This window comes from Oryza glaberrima, chromosome 1 (assembly GCF_000147395.1).
Source record: "Oryza glaberrima chromosome 1, OglaRS2, whole genome shotgun sequence".
Taxonomy (NCBI): domain Eukaryota; kingdom Viridiplantae; phylum Streptophyta; class Magnoliopsida; order Poales; family Poaceae; genus Oryza; species Oryza glaberrima.
In genome coordinates this window covers 37514534-37536291 of record NC_068326.1, presented here as the reverse complement: position 1 = coordinate 37536291, position 21758 = coordinate 37514534, and the positions used below count along the sequence as shown (strand labels likewise).

The following is a 21758-nucleotide window of genomic DNA, read 5'->3' as shown; positions in this document are numbered from 1 at the left end:
TTTCTCATTGCTATTGCTGTCATACAATTATTATGTGGCCATGCTTTGACATACTAATAGGGAAAAGGGTATCACTTTCAGAGTTTACAGGTTAAGAACTAGGTGCTTCTCATCATCCAAGTTCATGCACCCTGGACTCGGCCTACATGGATAACATATCCACAAATATTTTAGTACAATGCTCTTAAGACCCAATTTGGACTCTGTTTATGTCCTTTATGATAACAATTCGGTACTGAGAGAGTACAGCAGGACAGTGACTCAACTACACAAGACAGTCTATCATATTCAGTGTGATTACTATACCACAAAACATATGATACAGCCTACAGAAGGCATAGTTTAACAGGACGAGAGGTTCATTACGGCACACAACCACAAATACACTGCATATATAAACAAATCGCCATCTCGCTAAAACACTTAGGACTGATTTGGTTTGATGTCTAAATTAGACTTACCAATATTTGATATTTCAATAGTGTTTAACGTCTATTTGGTTTGAAGCCAAATTTTGATATGCCTAAGAAAATAGGCCATTTCAATAGTGAGCTTAGGCTATTTTGGTTTCAATCCAAACACAACTTTATTTTACCAAAATTTGGCATTGACAAATTTGATAATATCTATTTAGACCACAAACCAAACCAACCCTTAATTAAACAACGTCCGTCCATTTCGTTGTATTATTAAACGCATCGGTTTAAGTTTTATAATTAAGGTTGCCTGGCTGCTGCTTACTGCAGAAACGAGCGGCACGCATGTGAGCTGAGAAATCAAAAGAGTTTTGATGCTGCTGCTGCTGATTACGCCATGAAAGCTACGCGCGAGCAGCAGCAGCAGAGGCGGCAAGGAGGGAAGGGAATACTAGGCTAGCTAGCGAATTGCTTGCATCATGTAGCGTTGTCGTGTTGCATTCCTATGTACAGGTTGGTCAGGTCTCGCCAGCTAACTTTGCCGGCGATGGACGTGTGTGTGTCGGGTGGTCTATGTACACTAGCTTACCGAGGTTGGGTTCCATTCCGGTGATCACTCGAAGCCGGGTGATATATGCCACAGTACTGGTATAAGTGGTGGAGCCAGCGAAATCATCGAAATGCTATCGCACAAATATGTTTAGTTAAATTACCACTTTCAATCGCGGTGTCTGTATCAAAATATCATTCCGGATGAACTTGCTCGTGGGCTCTTTTTTTTCGAGGGAAAAGGACAGGAGCTCTGTCGATTTCAATTTAGGGGGGAGAAAAAACAAAGTTTTTACAACATACAGCCTCCAGGATTAGGTGAACTCCCTGGAAGAAATACTCATAGGCTTTTATTCTTCCTCCCTCTAGTACCATTTGTATTGTTGGAGAAGCGGCGGCAACCGTGCACCACGGGTAAGCCTCCACCTTAGCCCTGCTGAAGTTGCACGGGACAGGAAGAGGAAGGAGGAGCACAAGAGCCTTGAGCGAGCTAGGCGTCGTCGCTAGGCCTCCACCACTAGTTTCCTATGCTTGCATGCTCACCACACCGGTGCCATCCATCATGTGTTGCAGTTAGCAAGATGTATCGAGCCGCTGTTGATCCCTAAGTTAGTTACCGCCACTCCCATGAAAACCCTAGCCTCGATAACTTATTGCCGGTTAGTACGGGGAGGACCGCCCTTATAACATGTGGTATAGGGTTTAATTGGAAGGGTCAGCAGCTCCAACTAACCAGCTTGGTCGTCCATCTCGATTTGGCTCGCGCACTCCTCAGATCCTCTCCAACCATTAGGGAAGATGATAGAGTTGAGGATGATGAGGACAGTTTCCATCCTAAAATGGTATTGCATTATATGTTACTCCCTCTGTCCCAAGATATAAGCATTTTTAGAATAGTGTAAAGTCAAACTTTTAAAATTTTGACTATTAATAGCAAAAAGTCTAAAAAGATTAATCATATAAATTTGATGTTACTATATTTATCATTAAACGAACTATCATAATATGCAACTTTTTTTATTTGAAATATTTTACTTTTGTAGATATTATTGGTCAAAGTAATATCTTGTAGACCGTGTCGAGACTCAAAAATGCTTATCTTTTGAGGAAGCCCATTTATGCATTGATATTTTGGTGGAGCTTATCTTTTTTTAGGCATAATCCTAAATTCCTCGCCATTAAGCTTGTATGAGTCAAAACACTCAAGTTTATATGACACCGCGTAACATTTCATCATCGTTCATCTTATTAATTTTTTTAATTTTGTTGTGACGTGTTTTATCATAAAAAAATCTATAATGGATCTGTTCGGAGAATATTTGCTACGGCGCTGGGCCATCCTAGATTTGAACGAGAGACCTAGCTCACCCGTGAAGTAAATCACCGTCCCTACGATCCAACCAATTGGCTATGCTTGTATTATACTATTGTTGCTGTAGCAGCTGCGGCGTCATATTCCAATCATAACTTATCATTTTACATATTTAAATTATTCTTTTAATAGATAAAACGAATGATACAATGTGATACCAAATGTTAGACAACATCCTACATTTCACCGTTTCGGAACGGAGAGATAATAAGGCCTTATTTAGTCAAAAAAAAATTTATCTAAAAACGTCACATCGAATATTTGGACATATGTATGAAGCATTAAATATAAATTAAAAAAAATAATTGCACAATCTGTATGGAAATCACGAGAGGAATCTTTTGAGCCTAGTTAGTTCATGATTAGCTATAAGTGTTACAGTAACCTAGATGTGCTAATGACGGATTAATTAGGCTTAATAAATTCGTCTCGCAGTTTTCAGGCGAGTTATGAAATTAGTTTTTTCATTCGTGTTTGAAAACCCTTCCAACATCCGGTCAAACATCAGATATGACATCCAAAACTTTACTTTTTGCGAACTAAATAGGGCCTTGGTAGAGTACTCCGCCCGTCTCCTAATATAAGAGATTTTGACATTTTGCTTACACTGTTTGATTATTCGTCTTATAATTTTTTTTTGGAATTATTATTTATTTTATTTGTGACTTAATTTATTATCAAAGTATTTTAAGTATAACTTTTATTTTTTATATTTGCACAAATTTTTTAAATAAAATGAGTGATTAAACAGTGCAAGTAAAATGTTAAAATCCTTATATTAGAGGACGGAGGCTATAAGGACGGAGGGAGTACGTTTTAGCATGAAGAGAGTAGGCTATTTATCGCTTTGACTGTTCTACATCTTGCCTCGCCGTGCACCGCAGTCCGCCGCACTACCAGCGCCGGCGCTTACCGTCGTTACCGACGCAGCCTCGCCTACACTACACCCTCGATCCTTCCCCAACCACCACCGCAGCAAATACACCGCCCCGGCGCCGCGCCTCTTGGAGGCTTCGACGCGCGCCCAAAAAGCGACCGCGGCTTCCCGTTCCCGAACACCACCACCCCTCCCCCGAATCGAATCCAATCAAATCCAATCGAATCGCCTCTCCGTCCTCCGCGGCGGCGGGCCGCCATGCCGCTGCCGACGATGACCCACTCCTCCTCCTTCCTCCGCCTCCCCGCCACCTCCTCGCCGCACCCGCCGCCCGCGGATGATGCTTCCGCGGCCTACGCCGTCGTCGTCCTCAACCAGCGCCTGCCCCGCTTCGCCCCCCTCCTCTGGGACCGCGGTATCCTTCTTCTTCTTTGCCTCGATGATGCCCTTCGTTCGCTTTTTTAGGTTTGGTGTGGGCTGCCTGACTGATGATGACGTGGTTTGTGGTGTGTCGTGGTGGGTGGCGAGAGCAGCGCGGCTGCGGGTGTGCGCCGACGGGGGTGCCAACCGGGTGTTCGATGGAATGCCGGAGCTGCTGCCCGCCGAGGACCCGGACCAGGTCCGCATGAGGTGACCGATAGTTTCCAGCTTTATTTATCCCCCCCCTACTGTTCTTTGTTTGCATGTGTCCTCTCCTCGCGCGTTTTGAGTCAGGCTTGGCGGTCATGATGGAATGCGTGGGAGGCGAGTGAATCTTGTTTTCGTTAGTATTTCATTATGCAGAGGAGTGAAACTGTAAACGTTGTCATGGAAGCGAGTACTGTCTAGCTGAACCAGATACCACTAGTTAAGTGTTATTTCTCGATATGTTTATCTCCCATGCTTTACATGTTTCCGTTATTATATGTTTAAGCAAATGCTGAAGTTCCCCTGATATGTTCAAGTTGAGTAATTTAGTATGCAACACCTTATAGATGTTAATTTCCTGTTGGGTTATGGTTTAGTGCTTTAGCTAACGAAGTGCTCTTTCATTTGATGAACTCTGTTAAAAGTTTTGTTCTTATCTGCATGATTGCTAGTTTTGTTTTCGGAGAGCTTAGAATAACATTCTTAAATTAGCCGAAGTTGCCATCACAGACCTGAATGTACGTGATATTGCGCCAAAGGCTATCTGAAGCCACACAAAATTACTCAAAATCTGGGATGAACTACAGGTCTAAAGCAGCTTCAACTTGTGTCTTCTTCACTATGAACTTTTTTTTTCCTATCTTTGGTTGCCAAAGGTTTGGGAGACATTTATGCATCCAACAGAGGAGCATGGCTAGTTGATTTGCCATACCTGGTAGTTGGCAAGAGACTGTTTTCTTTAAATTGTTGGTTGGGTTTAAAGACAGCTTCTTTGTTGGGTGTTCATATATTTATTAATTTGTGCTCATCTTCCTGCAGGTACAAGCCAGATGTGATCAAAGGGGATATGGACTCAATAAGGCCAGAAGTGAAGGAATATTATTCCAATCTGGTAACTATTTTAAAAATCACTTCAAGTTGAAACTAGCTGCTAAGGCTGGATGTTAAACCAGCAATACTGTATGCAGCAACTGTCCAGGCAATTTTCACTGTAATGTGCAGAAATAAATTGATGTTGCTGGATGCAGTATTTTTGTATGTAATATATATTTGGAATTTTGGATGTCACAGGCTCACAGTTTAAGTCTTCTAATTTAGATGACTTTACTAATTATAGTAATATGTGAAGAATTATTTTCAATTTCCTTTGTGAAATCAGCATACTGAAATGATTTACAGTGACTAGGTTTTAAACATATCAATGTCCTTAAAAATCAGGAAGGTATAAACAGCATGCTTTATTTATATTTTAGCATTGCTGTTTAGGTAATCTGTATCTAAGAAAACAAAATGTGTATTGCATGGCCTGATACTGTATTATCTTTTTTTTTTTTGAAATTGCATGCTCAGAGTACTGCTATATGTACGTCTCTATTTGTCTTTCTGGATATGTTGTTGATTGTCCACAAGAAGCTCATCTGCTTAACTAAAATATGTGCATTTTGTTTTGACCTGTTGACTGCTGTATATGTTATAACCACTTTCGAGAGGAACGATAGTAAGTTCAATAATGGGAGATCCGTATTTAGTTCAAGTTTTTTTTTCTTTGTTTGCTATACACAGCTGATGCAATCTGCTTCAAGAATTAATATGTAACCTCCTAATTCTGATGAGCTTGACATTGTTCTTTGCCATCTAATAACACGCTGTTCTTCTGTTGCAGGGTGCCGAAATAGTTGATGAATCACATGATCAGGACACCACTGACCTGCATAAATGTGTATCATTTATCACCAGAAATCCACCTGGCTCTGAAGAGTCTAATGTACTGAGCTCAATTGTTAATCATAACAAGAATTTCAGAACCACCGACCACACAACATTAGCCTTACAAATTTTACTGTATTCTTTATCTGCAGCTGTATATTCTTGTTCTTGGTGCACTTGGAGGAAGGTTCGATCATGAGATGGGGAACATCAACGTGTTATATCGCTTCTCAAACATCAGGATTGTCCTCCTGTCTGATGACTGCTCAATCTTTCTGCTCCCAAAGACGCACAGCCACGAGATCCATATCGAGCGATCAATCGAGGGTCCTCATTGTGGATTGATTCCAATGGGTTCACCATCGGCTAGCACTACCACCACAGGGCTCCGGTGGAATTTAGGTATAAGCATCAAACTTTACAGTTCTTTGTTGTATCATGTATGGCAACAGCATCTGAACTGATAGTCATTCTGCACTTTGTCTTCAGATAATACTAGCATGAGCTACGGTGGACTGATAAGCACATCTAACATCGTGGAAGAGGAAACAGTTAGGATCACTTCAGATTCTGATCTGATTTGGACAATATCACTCCGGAACTGAGCTTTAAATTACCCATAAATGTATCTTGATCCAAATTTTGGCTCCTTAGTATAGCATGGATGGGCTACATTTTTGTAACTTAGATTTTTTTTTTCACTGATCTACTGTTAGTAAACAGGAAAGGTATCCATATGTGTAAGCCTCTTGGACATGCATCCATTATAGAAAAAAATATTATTAACTGTGTTGTTCAATTCTCATTCCAGCCTTCTACTGCAATTTTCCTCCCCAAATTTTGAAGCATTTCATCGCAAAATTTAGAAGCTTTCGATGCAAAATTTGATTGTTTGATAGGGCATTTGGATGTTTCTAGGCGAGAAGCCACCATCATCCTACTAAGCAATTGACGCATATCATATGCAAGCAAGTGAAGTCCTTATCCACCCCAACCACCATCTCACTGCCAGTGGGCCCGAACCCCTGCAATTCGGAGGGGCCCCACCCTCAAATCCTGATATTTTTCCGGAGGCCCTCTTCCACTGCACCTGGGCCCCACATGGCCCCACCCCGTCGCGATCGCTTTTCTTCTCCCCCAAGACCAGAGATTACTTGCGCTTCGATTTGATTTTAGGTCAAAGCTCGAAGCAATTTCTCCTCCTCGATCCTTCTAGAAGCCCGAATCGAAAGGCTAAAACCCTAGAAGCAGATACGCTTCAGCGCGAAACCCTAATCCCCAAATGGCCCCAATGGCGGGCGGCGGCGGGGTGCCGTGGGGGGACCGGGCCAGGGTGGTCGGGGCGCAGATCCGCAGCAGGTTCCGCGTCGGCGTGGCGCCCGTGGACCGGCGGTGGCTGTGGCGGCGCGGGGACGGGCGCGTCGCCTCCGAGGCGGTCCGGCAGTGGACGGAACGCGTGCGGAGCCTGTGGCAGAGGGAGAAGAGCACGGATCAGATCTCCTCGTCTCCGGGGACGTCCCAGGCGGCGGCCGCGGCGAAGCCATCATCGAGTGCTTTGAGGTTCTACAGAAAGAAAGGTGCAATCCTCTTTTCTTATTTTGATCGATCTGATTCGCCTCTTGATGTGCCCTAATGATGTGTATTAATGGCTCGAATGGTATGCGCCTAATGCTATATAATGGTTCGATACTTCAATCGTCCATAGCTAATCAGTAAACACTCATTTCTTGTGATCTGATGTTTGTAACTTCATAGTATCTTGTCCTCTTTGATGTTGGTTGATTATGATTAATACCCCTCTGGCGGAAGAACCTGCGGAATAACCTGATTTTAGCCTTATGACTCGTGGTTTATTTTGCTGATGATGGATCATATGAATATACTTTGGTCTAAAAAAAATATTTGAGTAGATTTTTCCTTCTTTTTTTTCTGAATTATTTTGTTTCTGTCTATAGTGGGCAAGGAGGTTGATGGAATTGAAGATTCTGTTATTTTTCGGTCGCTTCAAGCATTGGCTGTTCCTCTTATTGGCAATGCTTGTCATATTTTTATGCATGGCCTCAACTCTGTTCAGGTATTGTGCTGGAGAGCACTTCTCATACTTGAATCTATACTGTTTCACTTGTCTAAACAAGGAATTCTTGCAGATTTATGGTGCAGAGAAACTTCAGCAGGCATTACAGGAGAGACCTAAAGGCAAGCCTCTCCTAACGGTATGTGATATTATAGTCGCAACGCATACTCTGTTTCATGACAATATGGCATACTATTATGAGCTTGCTAAGTGGAATGACTGTATTATCTTCTTTTAGAAGATTATCAGTTGCCTACTTTTCTCAATGGATTGTGGTATCAAGTGATTTCAAATCATTCACCTAAAAACTCTAGTTGATATCTTCTTAGTATAACACATGTTCCAGCTCTCGTGTATACATTGTCCTGACCACTTTTCTGTTTCTATCTCGTGTATGTATTTCAGGTCAGCAATCATGTGGCAGCTATGGATGATCCCTTTGTAATTGCGTCAATTCTCCCACCATCAGTCATGTTGGAAGCTCAAAAGCTGAGATGGACATTATGTGCGAGTGATCGTTGCTTTACAAATCCAATTTTGTCTACATTCTTCAGGTCTGTTAAAGTGCTACCTGTTTCTCGTGGCGATGGCATCTACCAAAAGGTATCTTCATTGAGATTATTATGTTTGATTGCTGCTTAATGGTGTAAAATTGTTTCTTTAAATATTTCTGCAGCAGAGTGTCATGCTTGTTTGTGTTGATGAATACATTTATTGATGATTAGTGACCAAAAATGGTGTTTAAAAAATTGGCTGTTAAGCTGTCCTGTAAAGGGTGTCGCTCTAAAGTGGACAGTTGGAAGCTACTCTATGAAATTTGCTTTAAACTACTCAACTTTCCTATAAATGACGAGCAATTTGAAGACTACATTCTTTTCAGTAGCTATAGTGCTATACTTGTGAGTAATATTGCTGGCACTGCATTGAAGCCACATGGGCATACTAAACCATTTTTTGGATCAGTATTCCAAGCTATCTAGTGTTTTGGGGTGTACTTTTCAGGAGGAGTATGCTTCATATATAAAAAATGATTTTCCCCTTTGAACCCAGATGTATAATGTATTGCATGCCTATATGCCCCTTTAGTGCATTATCAGGCTTGCTCTTCACTAATCACTACCATTATTTTATTTGTTCAGGGAATGGACATGGCACTTTCAAAGTTGAACAATGGTGGATGGGTTCATATTTTCCCAGAAGGAAGTCGTTCAAAGGATGGAGGGAAAACCGTCGCTCCTGCCAAGAGAGGTGTTGGAAGGTTAGAAGATCATTTGTACTGAACAACCTGTTATTAGCTGTCTTCTGTTTCTGCAATAAAACCTGCATTTTACATATAAATATACCATTTTGCAAAGTCTTCGGTTTATATAATTTTTATTTTTGTTGATTCTCAAGCACCCAGCCTAAGTCTCCCTTTTGTCTTGCCAGATTGGTAATGGACGCTGACAGCCTTCCAGTTGTAATACCCTTTGTCCATACAGGAATGCAGGATATAATGCCTGTCGGAAAACGTATTCCAAGAGCAGGCAAAAGGGTGTGTACTTTTGTACATATTAACTGATGCAAGTTTTATTGCTATGCTTGTGTGAATAGCAAGGTACTAACGTTGAAGCCATTTATTTTGTTTCTTTTAGGTGATTGTGGTTGTTGGTGATCCAATCAACTTCAACGACCTTATCATTGACAACAGCGATGAAACCCAACACATCTCTAGAGGCATTTTGTATGACAAAGCAACAGAAAGGATTGGGCAGAGACTGCAGGAACTGAAAGCCGAAGTCGATAGATTAGCAGCAGAGCAGAAATCTGAACTCCAACATCATCATGCCCGTGATACTGTCAACTATGGTACCCGACTGTGGCAGCAGGTTGATTGGGAAGCATTTGGCATGGAGAGTTCAATGCTGTCACCAGAACCTTCAGACGTGCAAGAGCCGTTGAAGAAAGCCAAGCCTGTACTACACCTGGAATCTGAACATGCCAAGCCTGAACTACACCTGGAACCTGAGCAAGCCAAGCATGAGCTACACACGGAACAATGCGTTCCTGCAGCTCCAAGTGCCGAGATCTGCTCCGATTTCGGTGTTCCGCTCTTCTTCAGACAGCACACGGACCCTTCTGAGCTCATGGGGTTTGCTGCCCGTGGCCTGCTCAAGAATGGCAGGTTCATGGAGGAGGAAGGCTACCGGGAATTGCAACGGCAGGGCGCAATGAACATGTTTTGGGGATCTCAGGCCAACAATACTGTACTATAGTGAGCGGCCTTACTCATGAATGTGGCCGCGCCCTCCTTTGTACATAAGTTTACTGAAGATGACACGCCGACACGAATTAGGACAGCTTCTTGTTTCTTTGCTGCATACAGTTTTGGAACAAACGAAGTGGACACACCTTCTTTCTCCTAGGGGCAACTTGAATGGCATATGCATTTCGCTTCTCAAGAATCATATAATACGCATGGTTTATATTATCATGTAAACATGGTTACATTCTAAATCAAGAGCCTCATCTTTTCGCTTATTCTTATCAGTCAAAATTTTTGGAGTTGATTTTTGGGGGTTTTTTATCAAAGTTTATTTTTCACCCTTTGCTTTTAGATTGTTAAGAACACGTATATAAAAGTTTTATTCATAAATTATTTTCTGTTTGCAAATATGTTGTTTGCTTATTCTACGAATAAGCGAAACGATAGGGCCGCAAGTCTAAGATGATCTCTGGGATTTCATAAGAAAGAATTTCACGTGAAAAATGTTCCAATCCCTGAGAAAAATCTGATGTTCACTTCAGACCAAACGTGCATTTCGTGCTTCCTCTGGCAAATTTATTTGTCTACATTGAAATTTTTACCTAATATACGGCTTCTTCTCTTTATGCCATTGTAATTAAAAGAAGAGTGAAAAAATAAAAATCTCTGGATACTTTATGGCAACGGTACAAAGCCACGCAGCATCACGGCCTCCTCTCCCAACGTTCACTTGCGATTTCGAACATTTTATAGCCGTTACACTCCCAATCTCCTCGTTTAAAATTCCAAACCGCCCAACTCACCAAACGCATCAACTACTACCCCAAATTTTCTATCTCCAATTTCTTCACCCTTCTCAGATCGATCAGGAAGCAGCAAGCAAATCCATCATCCATGGCACTCCGCGCGCTCGACAACACGCTGCCGATGGCGTCGGCGGAGCGGCCCAAGAAGTTGCCCAAGCTGTCCGCCGCCGCCGCCGCCGTCGTCCCGGCGGCCTCACCCGAGGGGAAGAGGAAGAAGAACGACGAGAACTCGGCGCCCAAGGCCACAACGGAGCAGGCGGTGGAGTACGTCCGCTCCGAGGATCTCCAGCCGGTGCCCCACCCCAAGGCCAAGGCGGCGGGGTTGGTGGCGGAGCTTGACTCCAAGGACTGGATCCGGGCGTGCGACGCGCTCAACGACGCGCGCCGCCTCGCGATCCACCACCCCTCCCTCCTCAACCCCATCCTGTACGCGCTCCAGTTCATCCACAATTCACTGCTCTTGATTTTGAGCAGGAGAAGTGTTGGTGGGATTTTCAATTTGATTTGATTTGGTTTTGTGGCTAATCGAGCAGTGGCAAGGTGATGCTGGCGATCGTGAAGACGATGAAGAGCCCGCGCAGCGCGGTGTGCAAGACCTCCATCATGGCGTGCACCGACGTGTTCGACTCCTTCGGCAACCTCCTCTCCTCCGCCTCCGACGACGCCTTCGACAAGCTGGTACGTTCTTACAATGGCTAAACAATCTACAATCTTCAGTTCACTGAGCTGACAACAATTTGCGGTTGCAAAAATCACCGCAGCTGCTTCAGCTGCTGCTGAAGGCGTCGCAGGACAAGCGGTTCGTGGCGGAGGAGGCGGAGAAGGCGATGCGGGCGATGGCGGCGTCGATGCCTCCCCTCCCGCTCCTCAGGAAGCTCAAGGCGTACGTCCACCACGCCAACCTCAGGGTGAGGGCCAAGGCCGCCGTCGCCATGTCGCAGTGCGCGTCGAGGATGGACGTCGCGACGATGAAGGAGTTCGGGATGTCGGCGATGCTGCAGGTGGCGGCGGAGCTGCTGAGCGACCGGCTGCCGGAGGCGAGGGAGGCGGCGCGCGGGATGGTGAACTCGATGCACGCCGCCTTCTCCAAGGAGGCCGCCGCGGCGGCGAGGGAGGAGGAGGAGGGCGCCGCCGCCGCCGCGGCCGCGTCGTGGGAGAGCCTCTGCGCGCTCAGCTTGCCGCCCATCTCGGCGCAATCCGTCGCCAAGATCGTCTCGCAGTCGCAGTCGCAGTAGCCATCCGTCGCCAAGATCATCTCGCTGATGGTTGTAGCTTTCGATTTGATTTGATGGATGGTTCGGCACGCACGCCGAGGCATTCAACTGCTTTGGTTTAGTTTAGTTTAGCTTCGTTTGAGTTGCTTACCGTGAGGGGGGCGATTTGTTTTTTTATGTCTTTGTTTATTATTAAAGCATGCTATCTCGCATGGTTGTTTGAATACTAGTAGTATTTTTCATTTAGGAATTGTTTGTGTTTAGACTTTGGAATAACTCAAGTTGTATCGTTTCGGATTTATCATCGGATACATTTTCTTGACAGTTTTATTTTTAGCTTGAACCGCTTGTGTTTAAGCTAATACTCCTATGTGTTAAGTTTTATTTCTTAAAATATTTAATATTATACTCCTATAATTACATTGTATGTAATTCGTGAGAGTAATTAGGTGAATACCAGAGAAAAAAAAACTAAAATGTTCTTTACGTTTTCAAATTCTTATGTACTTGTCTCCCACATTTTCAAAATTCATTACATAATATATTGATTGCCTTAAAAGATTACAGACTCTTTCTAGACAAATGAAGGAAAAAAAAAGAAGTATTTGAAGGACGGGGTAGGTCACAATGTGAGTATAACATGGAAAAAAAACAGTATGTGACTATGTATGGCACTGTTGACATATTTTAAGCCAAAAATATGTTAGTTTAGCTACATACTAGTTACATTCAAGTTTCACTATAATTACACTCTGTAAGTAGTATGTAACTGAGTTTGAAGGTTACGGGCTATTTCTTCAATCACATCTACAATGAAAATTGGAACAAATCTGAAAAAAACGACAGATTTCTTTCAGAAAAACTGGTCGCAAGATTTTTAGCAATTCCCAAAAAAAAATACTGTTAGTACAGTACTCCAACAATTTGACTGTGCTGAGTTCAGCGGAATGGCTACAAAACGTGAATCTCCGGAAAACGACGACACTATAACACTCGGCGTGATCCACACAACCGCCAAAAATTTAAAAAAAAAAGGCGAGCATTATGTTCGCCACGCTCGTGACACCGCCAGGTGTGCCCCACCTGTCACCCTCCAGCGATTCAATCATGTTAGCCTCGGCGCGGGCTTCGTTGGAGAGGAGAGAGACAAGCGAAGCGAGGAGCAAGTAGCCAGCCAGCTAGCCGACGAGGGCGACGAGCTATTATTGATTGTTTTTCGTGAACGCGTAAAAGAATTACACGTCATTGTATTAGAGCTATTGATTGATTGATTGCTGATCGCTTCCAGTTCCAGCAATCCGTCGGAATATCTCTCCCCGATCTCCTCTTCTTCTTATCCACGCGCGGCACGACACGAGCAGCTTTTTGCCTGCGGCCGCTGCTGCTTCTGTGTGAGATTGTTGGCTGGGGATGGACGGCGGTGGCCAGGGCGTCGCGCGGCGGCACGGCGCGGTGGCGGAGGAGGATCCCGACCGCCGCCGCGGCGACCGCTCGGGGAAAGAAGGTGACGACGACGGCGTCGACGTCGACGAGAAGGCGCCTCCGCCTCGCCGGACCAGCAGGCGGGTCGCGTCGCTCGACGTCTTCCGTGGCCTCACCGTCGCTGTAAGTAATACTACTAACATTTTTGGTCGGTTGCTGCTCATCATCTTGTTGTTTTGATGTGGTTGTGCTCGTCTGGGGGTGCAGCTGATGATACTGGTGGACGGCGCCGGCGGCGAGTGGCCGGTGATAGGCCACGCGCCGTGGAACGGATGCAACCTCGCCGACTTCGTCATGCCCTTCTTCCTCTTCATCGTTGGCATGGCTATTCCCCTCTCCCTCAAGGTCCTCCGCTCTCTTGTCTTCCATTTGAGTAGTCTGCAACTGTGCATCTCATTTCAGTTTGGGACTTATTTTATTATTTATACAAACTGAAACTATGTTGCATTACCGATTGTCAAATTTGAACTAACATTGAAGAACATAAATAGAAGAAAATAATCATATCCGATGCTTCTCTTCTGAACTTTTATGATTTTCTTTTTTAAAATTACTAGTAGCTGAGTTTTGATGTTTCTTGGCCTCAACCTTTTACCTGAAGCAAACATGCAGAGGATTCCAGACCGCGGTCGAGCTGTGAGGAGAGTAGTGCTCAGGACACTGAAGCTGCTCTTTTGGGGAATTCTGTTGCAAGGTCATTCTGCGTAATATGCCTTTCAGAACCATGAATTCCTCATCCTATCCACATAGACGAAGTCTTAACACATTGGTAGTTGTTTATGAAATTCAGGCGGTTACTCCCATGCCCCTGATGATTTGTCTTATGGAGTTGACATGAAGCACGTGAGATGGTGTGGTATTCTCCAAAGGATTGCTCTTGCATACTTGGTGGTTGCAGTTCTAGAGATCGTAACGAAGAATGCAAAGGTTCAGGACCAGTCAAGTTCGGGCTTCTCGATTTTCAGGATGTACTTCTCCCAGTGGTATGCGAGCTTTATGATCATGTAACCCATGATTTGTGAAAGATTTCAGTTCTAGACAACTAATTGAGGGTTCTGTGTACTTACCAGGATTGTTGCATGTTGCATCCTTGTGATCTACCTGTCCCTTGTATATGGGATTTATGTTCCTGACTGGGATTTCAGAGTGTCAGATGTTAAAAATCCAAACTTCGGCAAAATCTTGACGGTATGAGAGTACTCAATTTTGGCATATTTGTTTAATTGTTCTACAAAAGTAAGCTTGATACACTAGTAAGCTACTATAAATCATAAAGCTGAAATGGTAGTATGTATTTGTCGCACTCCAACATTACATTCTTTTGTGAAAATTGTAGCTCATACTTGATGTTTCCTAATGTCTTAGGTGACATGTGGTACACGGGGAAAATTAAGTCCTCCTTGCAATGCTGTAGGTTATATTGACCGTAAAGTTCTTGGTATCAATCATATGTACCACAGGCCAGCATGGAGGAGGCACAAGGTGTGTGTTTTGATTCTGAAAAAAAAAAAAAAAAAAAAAAACTAGTGCTATTCTGAAAGTTTATCTTCACATGTTTATCAACTTCTGTACTGGTTCATGCAGGACTGTACTGATGATTCCCCACATGAGGGACCTTTTAAAACTGATTCCCCGGCGTGGTGTTATGCACCATTTGAACCTGAAGGGTTACTAAGGTATTATTCATACTTCCACCATAACTAATCTCATAAGAATTTGTGATGTTTCAGTTCCCAGTTTACATTGTTCATTCGTTGATTTTGTAGCTCACTGTCCGCGGTGTTGAGTACGATCATCGGGGTGCATTATGGGCATGTGCTTGTTCATATGAAGGTTATTTCTGTTTCATGTTTCAGACCTTTTATGTTGTAAAGGGTGTAGGCTAGAACACAATTATGACAGTTTATTTTTCCTGAAACCACAGAGCCACACGGACAGACTAAAGCAGTGGTCTATCATGGGCATAACTCTCCTCATTCTTGGGCTTACTCTGCACTTTTCACATGGTATAGCATATAAAGTATAGTAACTATGATTTCTCTTACCTCCTCTTGTTTCATCATGGTATTCTCTCATTTTTCTTGCAGCAATTCCTTTGAACAAGCAACTGTACACCTTCAGTTATATCTGTGTTACTGCCGGTGCGGCTGGAATCGTGTTCTGCATGTTCTACTTCCTGGTAAAAATCCTCAAGAATCCTTAAAGTGGTGTGCAAAAAATTTCGGAAAGAAAAACCAAAGATTCAAATCGTATGCTACCATACATGTACAATTAATCGATCGACTGTTCAAGCTCCTAGAACTACTAAAACCACACAATCAAGTCCTTGCCCTCGAGCTCACTGGCAAAGATTCAGCAAATGGCATGATACTTCAGTGTATCGAGCTTCAGTCTTGTGCAATGTTCAGTTCCAGCTCACTGACCAGCTGAATAATTACACTCTAAACTTACCTACATATTGTAGGTTGACATCCTGAATCTGCACTACCCATTCGCACCCCTGAAATGGACCGGCATGAACGCGATGCTGGTGTACGTGATGGCGGCGGCAGGCATCTTCGAAGGGTTCTTGAACGGGTGGTACTACGAGGGCACCAACAACACACTGGTAGAATTAAGCTCTAGCACAACTGAACTTTGTTGGTTTTGGGATTTCTTCAGATAAAGCTCATCCTGCTGCTGCTGCTGCTGCTGATGATGATATTGCAGGTTTACTGGGTGAGGAAGCATGTGTTCGTGAAGGTGTGGCATTCCACCCGTGTGGGCATCCTCCTCTACGTCCTCTTCGCGCAGATCTTGTTCTGGGCCCTTGTCGCCGGCCTCCTCCACCGTGCTCGCCTCTACTGGAAGCTCTAGCACTGCACTGGTACACTACACTACACTACAGCGTTTACACAGAGGCTGTTCGGATTGATGTCATTTTCAATCATACCATTTTTTTTTGTAAAATTACCAAAAAAAAGTGTTACATTTAGTTTGTTACCAAACTTTGATAAATACATAAGAAATCCTACCAAAATTTTGATAACATTGCTAACTTGCCAAAATTTGGTAATGTTTATTTTCGCTACAATCTGAATAGTCTAGTCTTCAGATTTCTCGTTGATTGGAATTGTGCATTTAGCCGTGATTAAAATTTGAAACCACAAGTGCAATTGGGATCTTGTGCAGTCTCAATCCTGACTCCTAACTCCAAAGTGCCTCTGGTAAAAAAATTTCCGAATTCGTTCGAATTTTAGCAAAAAAAAAAAAGTGCTAAAATTCGGCGAAATTTTGCTCAAAATTCAAATCTTCTCGTTCGGGATATAGTTTGCTGCAGCTTGTGGTAGAGACGGTATGTGGCAGTGAGATACTGCATCATGTCTACCGCCATTGCCAACCGATCGGATCGCGTCGCGTCTCGTCGACAAGTCAAAATATCGAGAAAATTATTCTGTATTGTGTTCGGTCCTAATCCGAATCCGAATTGCGTTCGGAAAATTATTTGGCAATATGCTGTTCTTATTATTTTTCTTGATGATTACTGACGAGCTAGCTACAGAAGTGTGCGGCCGCCGTCGACGCAGATGACCTGGCCGGTGATGTAGGAGGCGGCCGGCATGCAGAGGAAGACGACGGCGGCGGCGACCTCCTCGGGCTCGCCGATGCGGCGGATGGGGACGCGGTCCATGGCGCCGGCGTCCGCCAGCCTGCGCCTCGTCTCCTCGCCCAGCGCCACGCCGCTGGTGTCGCAGATGTCGGTGCGGGTGGCCCCCGGCGCGACGGCGTTGACGCGCACGCCGTCGCGCGCCCACTCGGCGGCGAGGCACCGGGTGAGCTGGTTCATGCCGCCCTTGGTCGCCGAGTACACCGCCAGGTGCGGCGCGGCGTAGAACGCGGCGGTGGAGGAGATGTTCACCACGCTCGCGGCGGCGCCGCCGCCCGCCGCCGCGTTGCGGAGGAGAGGGTGCGCGAGCTGGGAGAGGTGGAAGCAGGACTCGAGGTTGGTGGCCATGAGGCGCGCGTACTCCTCCGGCGCGGTCTCCGCGGCCGGGCCGACGACCACCTGGCCGGCGTTGTTGACGAGCATGTCGAGCCGCCCGCCGAGCGCGGCGCGCGCCGCGGCCACCAGCGCCTCCCTGTCGCCGCGCACGGACACGTCGCAGACGGACCCCGTGACGAGCGCCGCCGCGCCGCCACCGTCGCCGGCGGCGTTCCACCGGCGGAGGCAGTCCTGCAGGTCGGCGTCGTGGCGTGAACACGTGTGCACCCTCACCCCGAACCCGGCGAGCTCCTCCACGATCGCGCGCCTGATGACGACGAGATCAACCAAACAAACACTTGCGAAATCAACATCGCGTTGCACACATGATCTCATACAAGAACGTAGGTACGTACCCGATGCCCTTGGTGCCGCCGGTGACGAGCGCCGTCTTGCCGGCGAGGCTCCACCGCCGTGCTCTGCTCGCCGCCGCCATGCGCGACTTGTGCTCGAGCTCTAATGCACCAAAATATATTCGGTCTTCCTCCTGGACGCACAAGGCCCAGCCAAGGCACGCCTCTTTCTCCAAATAAGACACTGACGATCCCTTTCTCCTCCTCCCCCTACACTCTTCCAGTCTTCCTCTTGACAAAACACTCTCTGATGTACAGTCAAAGAAACGTGTGCTTGACATGTGGACAAAATATCGGCAACGACCTGACCGTTTCAAAAAAAGACATGTGGACACCTTCGGTCCACGTATCAATGACCACGTCAGTGGGAAGTTATGTTAGTGAGAGGAGCCTCTCCTGGTGAACCCCCATCTTTACCCCTCTGTATAGTGTTAATGTTTTTAAACTTTGCTAAAAGATACAACAAATTTGCTTGTTTATTCTTTGTGTCTCGGTTCGAGATGTTGGGTGTATGCACTCATGTATCCTTTGGCCGTGTGTATATCTAACTATAGAAATAGATGTCGGGTTTCTATCCATTATCTAACAAAAGATACAACGGATACAATTCAAAATTTCAAACCATGGGGATACCAAGCTCGTATAATGGTATTTATTGGTCTAAACTTTACCGACTTATCTTGCCAACCTGATACACTAGATGGATATAAATAATATATATGGCCTTAAAACTCCTATAATAAGTTGTTTACAGTAAGAAATTTTTGATTGCCACCTGACTCCACTAATTTATTGCTGATTCAACCAATAGGTTGGTTAGCCCCTTCCTTATTTTCTCGGTTGCAATAAGAGATTATTGGGAAGTTGTTCATTAGTAGGCTTGGTCTTGCCCAAAGCCCAATTGACATATTAGGTTGATCTGTAGACTATAAAAATACAAGTTGATAACAATAAGAAAATATTGTTTGCCATCCTGATTACACCTCGTCAGCTGGCTCTACCCCAATCCCAGGTTGGTTAGCCCTTCATTTTTCTTTTCTTGGTTGCAATCAGAGTTAGTTTGCATAATATGATAATACCTATTTTTTTTTCATTAATAGACTTGGACTTTGCTGAATAGGGCTTCTTTGAAACATCGGATTGAAAAAAAAAAAGGGGAGAAAAAACATGTGAATTCTACTGGAATTGATAGTATATTATAAAACATAGGAATGGTCATTTAATTTAATTAGGCCACATGAAAGATAAAAAAATCAAATGATAGATAGACTCAAAAGAAATTTTTCAAGAGGTTAGAGCTCTTACTAACTTTTCTCCAATATTTTTATAGGGCTGTTCATTCCATAAAAAAATTAAAAAAAGATTTAATCTTTTGTTTCAAAAACCTTCGTAGGATTTTCTTTTTTAAAAAAATAGAACGGCAATCCTTCAAATTTTCTATGTTCTTTCTACAAATCAAAAGGGGCATTATCTTGCCCATGTCCATTAGGTGTATCTAAAGATTATATTGGCCCGATAGTAAATTATATCCGATTTGTTTAGACATAATGAAACATTACAAATCAACAAATATGACCTCAGAATGAAGTTTTGAGGGACTAAATTATATGAAGGGCGGTAGATTGATAATGGTTTATAGAGATTTGCTCCGATCAAATAAAAAATATCTTGAGGTATCGGTACCTCACGGTACTAAATCTTTTCTAATTGTTGGATTTGACGATACCTATCCTACCGAGCTACATCTAATGATCAGAGATGATTTGGTACCGTGAGGTACCGGTACTTCGAGATATTTTTTGCTGGACCGGAGCAAATATCTGGTTTATATGATCGGTAACGAGAGCAAAGCAAAATATGTTTTAGGAATTCTGGATTCATTAGCCTAGCTGCCTAGGCGGTGATGGTGCGGCCACCGTCGACGCAGATGACCTGCCCGGTGATGTACGACGCCGCCGGCATGCAGAGGAACGCGACGAGCGACGCCACCTCCTCGGGCTCGCCGATGCGGCCCATGGCGACCCGCGCCGCCTCCCTCTCCTCCATCGCCCGCGCCGCCCCCGGCTCCAGCGCCACGCCGCTGCTGCCGGCGATGTCGGTCCGGACGCCGCCCGGCGCGACGCAGTTGACACGGATGCCGTCGCGCGCCCACTCGGCGGCGAGGCTCCGCGTGAGCTGGTTCATGGCGCCCTTCGTCGCCGAGTAGACGGACAGCGCCGGGTAGGCGATGAACCCTGCGACGGAGGAGATGTTCACCACGCTCGCGGTGGCGCCGCCGGCGCCGAGGAGGAGAGGGTGCGCGAGCTGGGCGAGGTGGAAGCAGGACTCGAGGTTGGTCGCCATGATGCGCGCGTAGTCCTCCGCCGCGCACGCCGCGGCCGCGCCGAACAGCGTCTGGCCGACGTTGTTGACGAGTATGTCCAGCCTCCCGCCGAGCGCGGCGCGCGCCGCCGCCACCAGCGCCTCCCTGTCGCCGCGCACCGACACGTCGCAGACGGACGCCGTGACGGGCGCCGCCGCGCCGCCGCCGAGGCCGCCACCGTCGGCGGCGTTCCACCGGCGGAGGCAGTCCTGCAGGTCGGCGTCGTGGCGTGAACACGTGTGCACCCTCACCCCGAACCCGGCGAGCTCCTCCACGATCGCGCGCCTGCCAATTAAACCAAGCAACACACGAACACGACGTAACGCATGACGTCAGCAATCCGCCATGCATGCGTGCACACGTAGTACTACTGTGTAAGGAGACGGTGACGGCGGCGAGTGCACACGGTACCCGATGCCTTTGGTGCCGCCGGTGACGAGCGCCGTCTTGCCGGCGAGGCTCCACCGCCGCTCTCTGCTCGCCGCCGGCGTCGACGCTGCCATCTCTCTCACCCCTCGTCGCTACACTACTGATCGCATGGAGGATACTTGTAGGAGTGTCACGCTATGTGTGTACTCCTTCCGTAAAAGAAAAATTAACTAAATAGAGATTTAACACCACCTAAAACAACAACGAATTAATTCGTCGTTGTTTTAGGTCATGTTAAATCTCCAATTAGTTACTTCCTCCGTTTCACAATGTAAATTATTTTAACTTTTTTCATAATCATATTGATATTAATAAATCTAGATAGATATATATGTTTAGATTCATTAATATCAATATAAATATAAAAAACTAGAATAACTTACATTGTGAAACGGAGGGAGTAGTGTATTTTAGGTGGAGTAGGTGGCAGGTGAAAGCCACGGGGAGGATACGGCGAGCGGTGCAAAGCATAGATGCTTTCGTCCACGTTTGTCTCTTGTGGATGCATCAGAGTGTATGTCGTCGTGTGCAGGTTGCAGGCAGACGCCGGCCGCCCGGCCCATATCTCCAGAGAAAATCTGGTCAAATTTTGTCAAAAATTCAGTTTGATTTTTCTTGAACTTACCTAAAAACCGAGCAGTTTGAGTATTTGGGCCGGTCCGCAAAGTCTGCATTTTTCATAAACTGAGTTTTGTAAACCCTACGTGGTGTACCCTCTTTGTCAATACTAGTTGAATGCCTGTGCGTTGCAATGGAAATTTAAAAAAGAAAATCTTATTATACACATGTTAGAAGTGCTAAACAAATTATCTCTATTATTTTTCTCTAATCATCTAAGTTGCTTTTGCCATCACTTTCATATATGGAAAATTGGAAGGCACATACACCCTGCAACAAGGACCCCACTTGTCAAGGAGTTGGTGGTGATGAGTGGTGAATCTACCACCCACCACCACCATTGGAATCCTTTAAAGTTGTATATAGGGATGAAAACGGAGCGGATAGTTTCCGTCCGCTCCGGACAAAAACGGATACGGATACTTTTCGGATCGGATAATTCTCGGATATTTCGGATACGGATACGAATACGGATGTTTTCTCCCGGATACGAATACGAATATGGTATCAGGGTTTCCGTCGGATACGGATAATAATTCGGATATCCGGTGAACAGTGCTATTCGGATATCCGCAGGACCCATGAGACATACCCCATTTCTTTCTA

The 21758-nt window shown here is 45.2% G+C and overlaps 4 protein-coding genes across 4 annotated transcripts; 2 read left to right on the top strand and 2 right to left on the bottom strand.

Moving 5' to 3' along the window:
* Positions 1 to 3174: 3174 nt before the first annotated feature.
* LOC127781759 (uncharacterized) lies at positions 3175 to 10142 on the top strand. Its single transcript, XM_052308783.1, has 11 exons — positions 3175 to 3629; positions 3748 to 3844; positions 4661 to 4733; positions 5505 to 5606; positions 5701 to 5950; positions 7504 to 7622; positions 7696 to 7761; positions 8028 to 8225; positions 8762 to 8880; positions 9051 to 9156; positions 9257 to 10142. Exons 1-11 carry the CDS (start codon positions 3473 to 3475, stop codon positions 9875 to 9877), a joined length of 1908 nt encoding a protein of 635 aa, XP_052164743.1. The 5' UTR covers positions 3175 to 3472; the 3' UTR covers positions 9878 to 10142.
* Positions 10143 to 10639: 497 nt separating this feature from the next.
* On the top strand, positions 10640 to 16512 carry LOC127759919 (uncharacterized). Its single transcript, XM_052284135.1, has 15 exons — positions 10640 to 11099; positions 11207 to 11351; positions 11435 to 11904; positions 13282 to 13492; positions 13577 to 13714; positions 13982 to 14063; positions 14160 to 14352; positions 14440 to 14557; positions 14735 to 14851; positions 14954 to 15045; positions 15136 to 15202; positions 15294 to 15375; positions 15457 to 15548; positions 15834 to 15977; positions 16079 to 16512. The coding sequence occupies exons 1-15, from the start codon at positions 10762 to 10764 to the stop codon at positions 16223 to 16225; spliced, it is 2436 nt and encodes an 811-aa protein (XP_052140095.1). The 5' UTR covers positions 10640 to 10761; the 3' UTR covers positions 16226 to 16512.
* A 277-nt stretch (positions 16513 to 16789) lies between these two features.
* Positions 16790 to 18024, bottom strand: LOC127778267 (noroxomaritidine/norcraugsodine reductase-like). Its single transcript, XM_052304849.1, has 2 exons — positions 17747 to 18024; positions 16790 to 17658 (listed from the first exon to the last, which is right to left on the bottom strand). Exons 1-2 carry the CDS (start codon positions 18022 to 18024, stop codon positions 16905 to 16907), a joined length of 1032 nt encoding a protein of 343 aa, XP_052160809.1. The 3' UTR covers positions 16790 to 16904.
* A 1319-nt stretch (positions 18025 to 19343) lies between these two features.
* On the bottom strand, positions 19344 to 20666 carry LOC127778277 (noroxomaritidine/norcraugsodine reductase-like). Its single transcript, XM_052304861.1, has 2 exons — positions 20517 to 20666; positions 19344 to 20390 (listed from the first exon to the last, which is right to left on the bottom strand). The coding sequence occupies exons 1-2, from the start codon at positions 20606 to 20608 to the stop codon at positions 19637 to 19639; spliced, it is 846 nt and encodes a 281-aa protein (XP_052160821.1). The 5' UTR covers positions 20609 to 20666; the 3' UTR covers positions 19344 to 19636.
* Between the last annotated feature and the right edge of the window lie 1092 nt (positions 20667 to 21758).

Bases quoted from the DNA above. Each gene is read 5' to 3' on its own strand.
- LOC127781759 (XM_052308783.1), top strand. From the start codon at position 3,473: ATGCCGCTGCCGACGATGACCCACTCCTCCTCCTTCCTCCGCCTCCCC. The intron at 3,845-4,660 runs GTGACCGATAGT...ATCTTCCTGCAG, and splicing joins CCGGACCAGGTCCGCATGAG to GTACAAGCCAGATGTGATCA. The intron at 4,734-5,504 runs GTAACTATTTTA...CTTCTGTTGCAG, and splicing joins AGGAATATTATTCCAATCTG to GGTGCCGAAATAGTTGATGA.
- LOC127778277 (XM_052304861.1), bottom strand. From the start codon at position 20,608: ATGGCAGCGTCGACGCCGGCGGCGAGCAGAGAGCGGCGGTGGAGCCTC. The intron at 20,391-20,516 runs GTACCGTGTGCA...TTTAATTGGCAG, and splicing joins GGCGGCACCAAAGGCATCGG to GCGCGCGATCGTGGAGGAGC.
- LOC127759919 (XM_052284135.1), top strand. From the start codon at position 10,762: ATGGCACTCCGCGCGCTCGACAACACGCTGCCGATGGCGTCGGCGGAG. The intron at 11,352-11,434 runs GTACGTTCTTAC...AAATCACCGCAG, and splicing joins ACGACGCCTTCGACAAGCTG to CTGCTTCAGCTGCTGCTGAA. The intron at 14,558-14,734 runs GTATGAGAGTAC...CTAATGTCTTAG, and splicing joins ACTTCGGCAAAATCTTGACG to GTGACATGTGGTACACGGGG.
- LOC127778267 (XM_052304849.1), bottom strand. From the start codon at position 18,024: ATGTCAAGCACACGTTTCTTTGACTGTACATCAGAGAGTGTTTTGTCA. The intron at 17,659-17,746 runs GTACGTACCTAC...CGTCGTCATCAG, and splicing joins GGCGGCACCAAGGGCATCGG to GCGCGCGATCGTGGAGGAGC.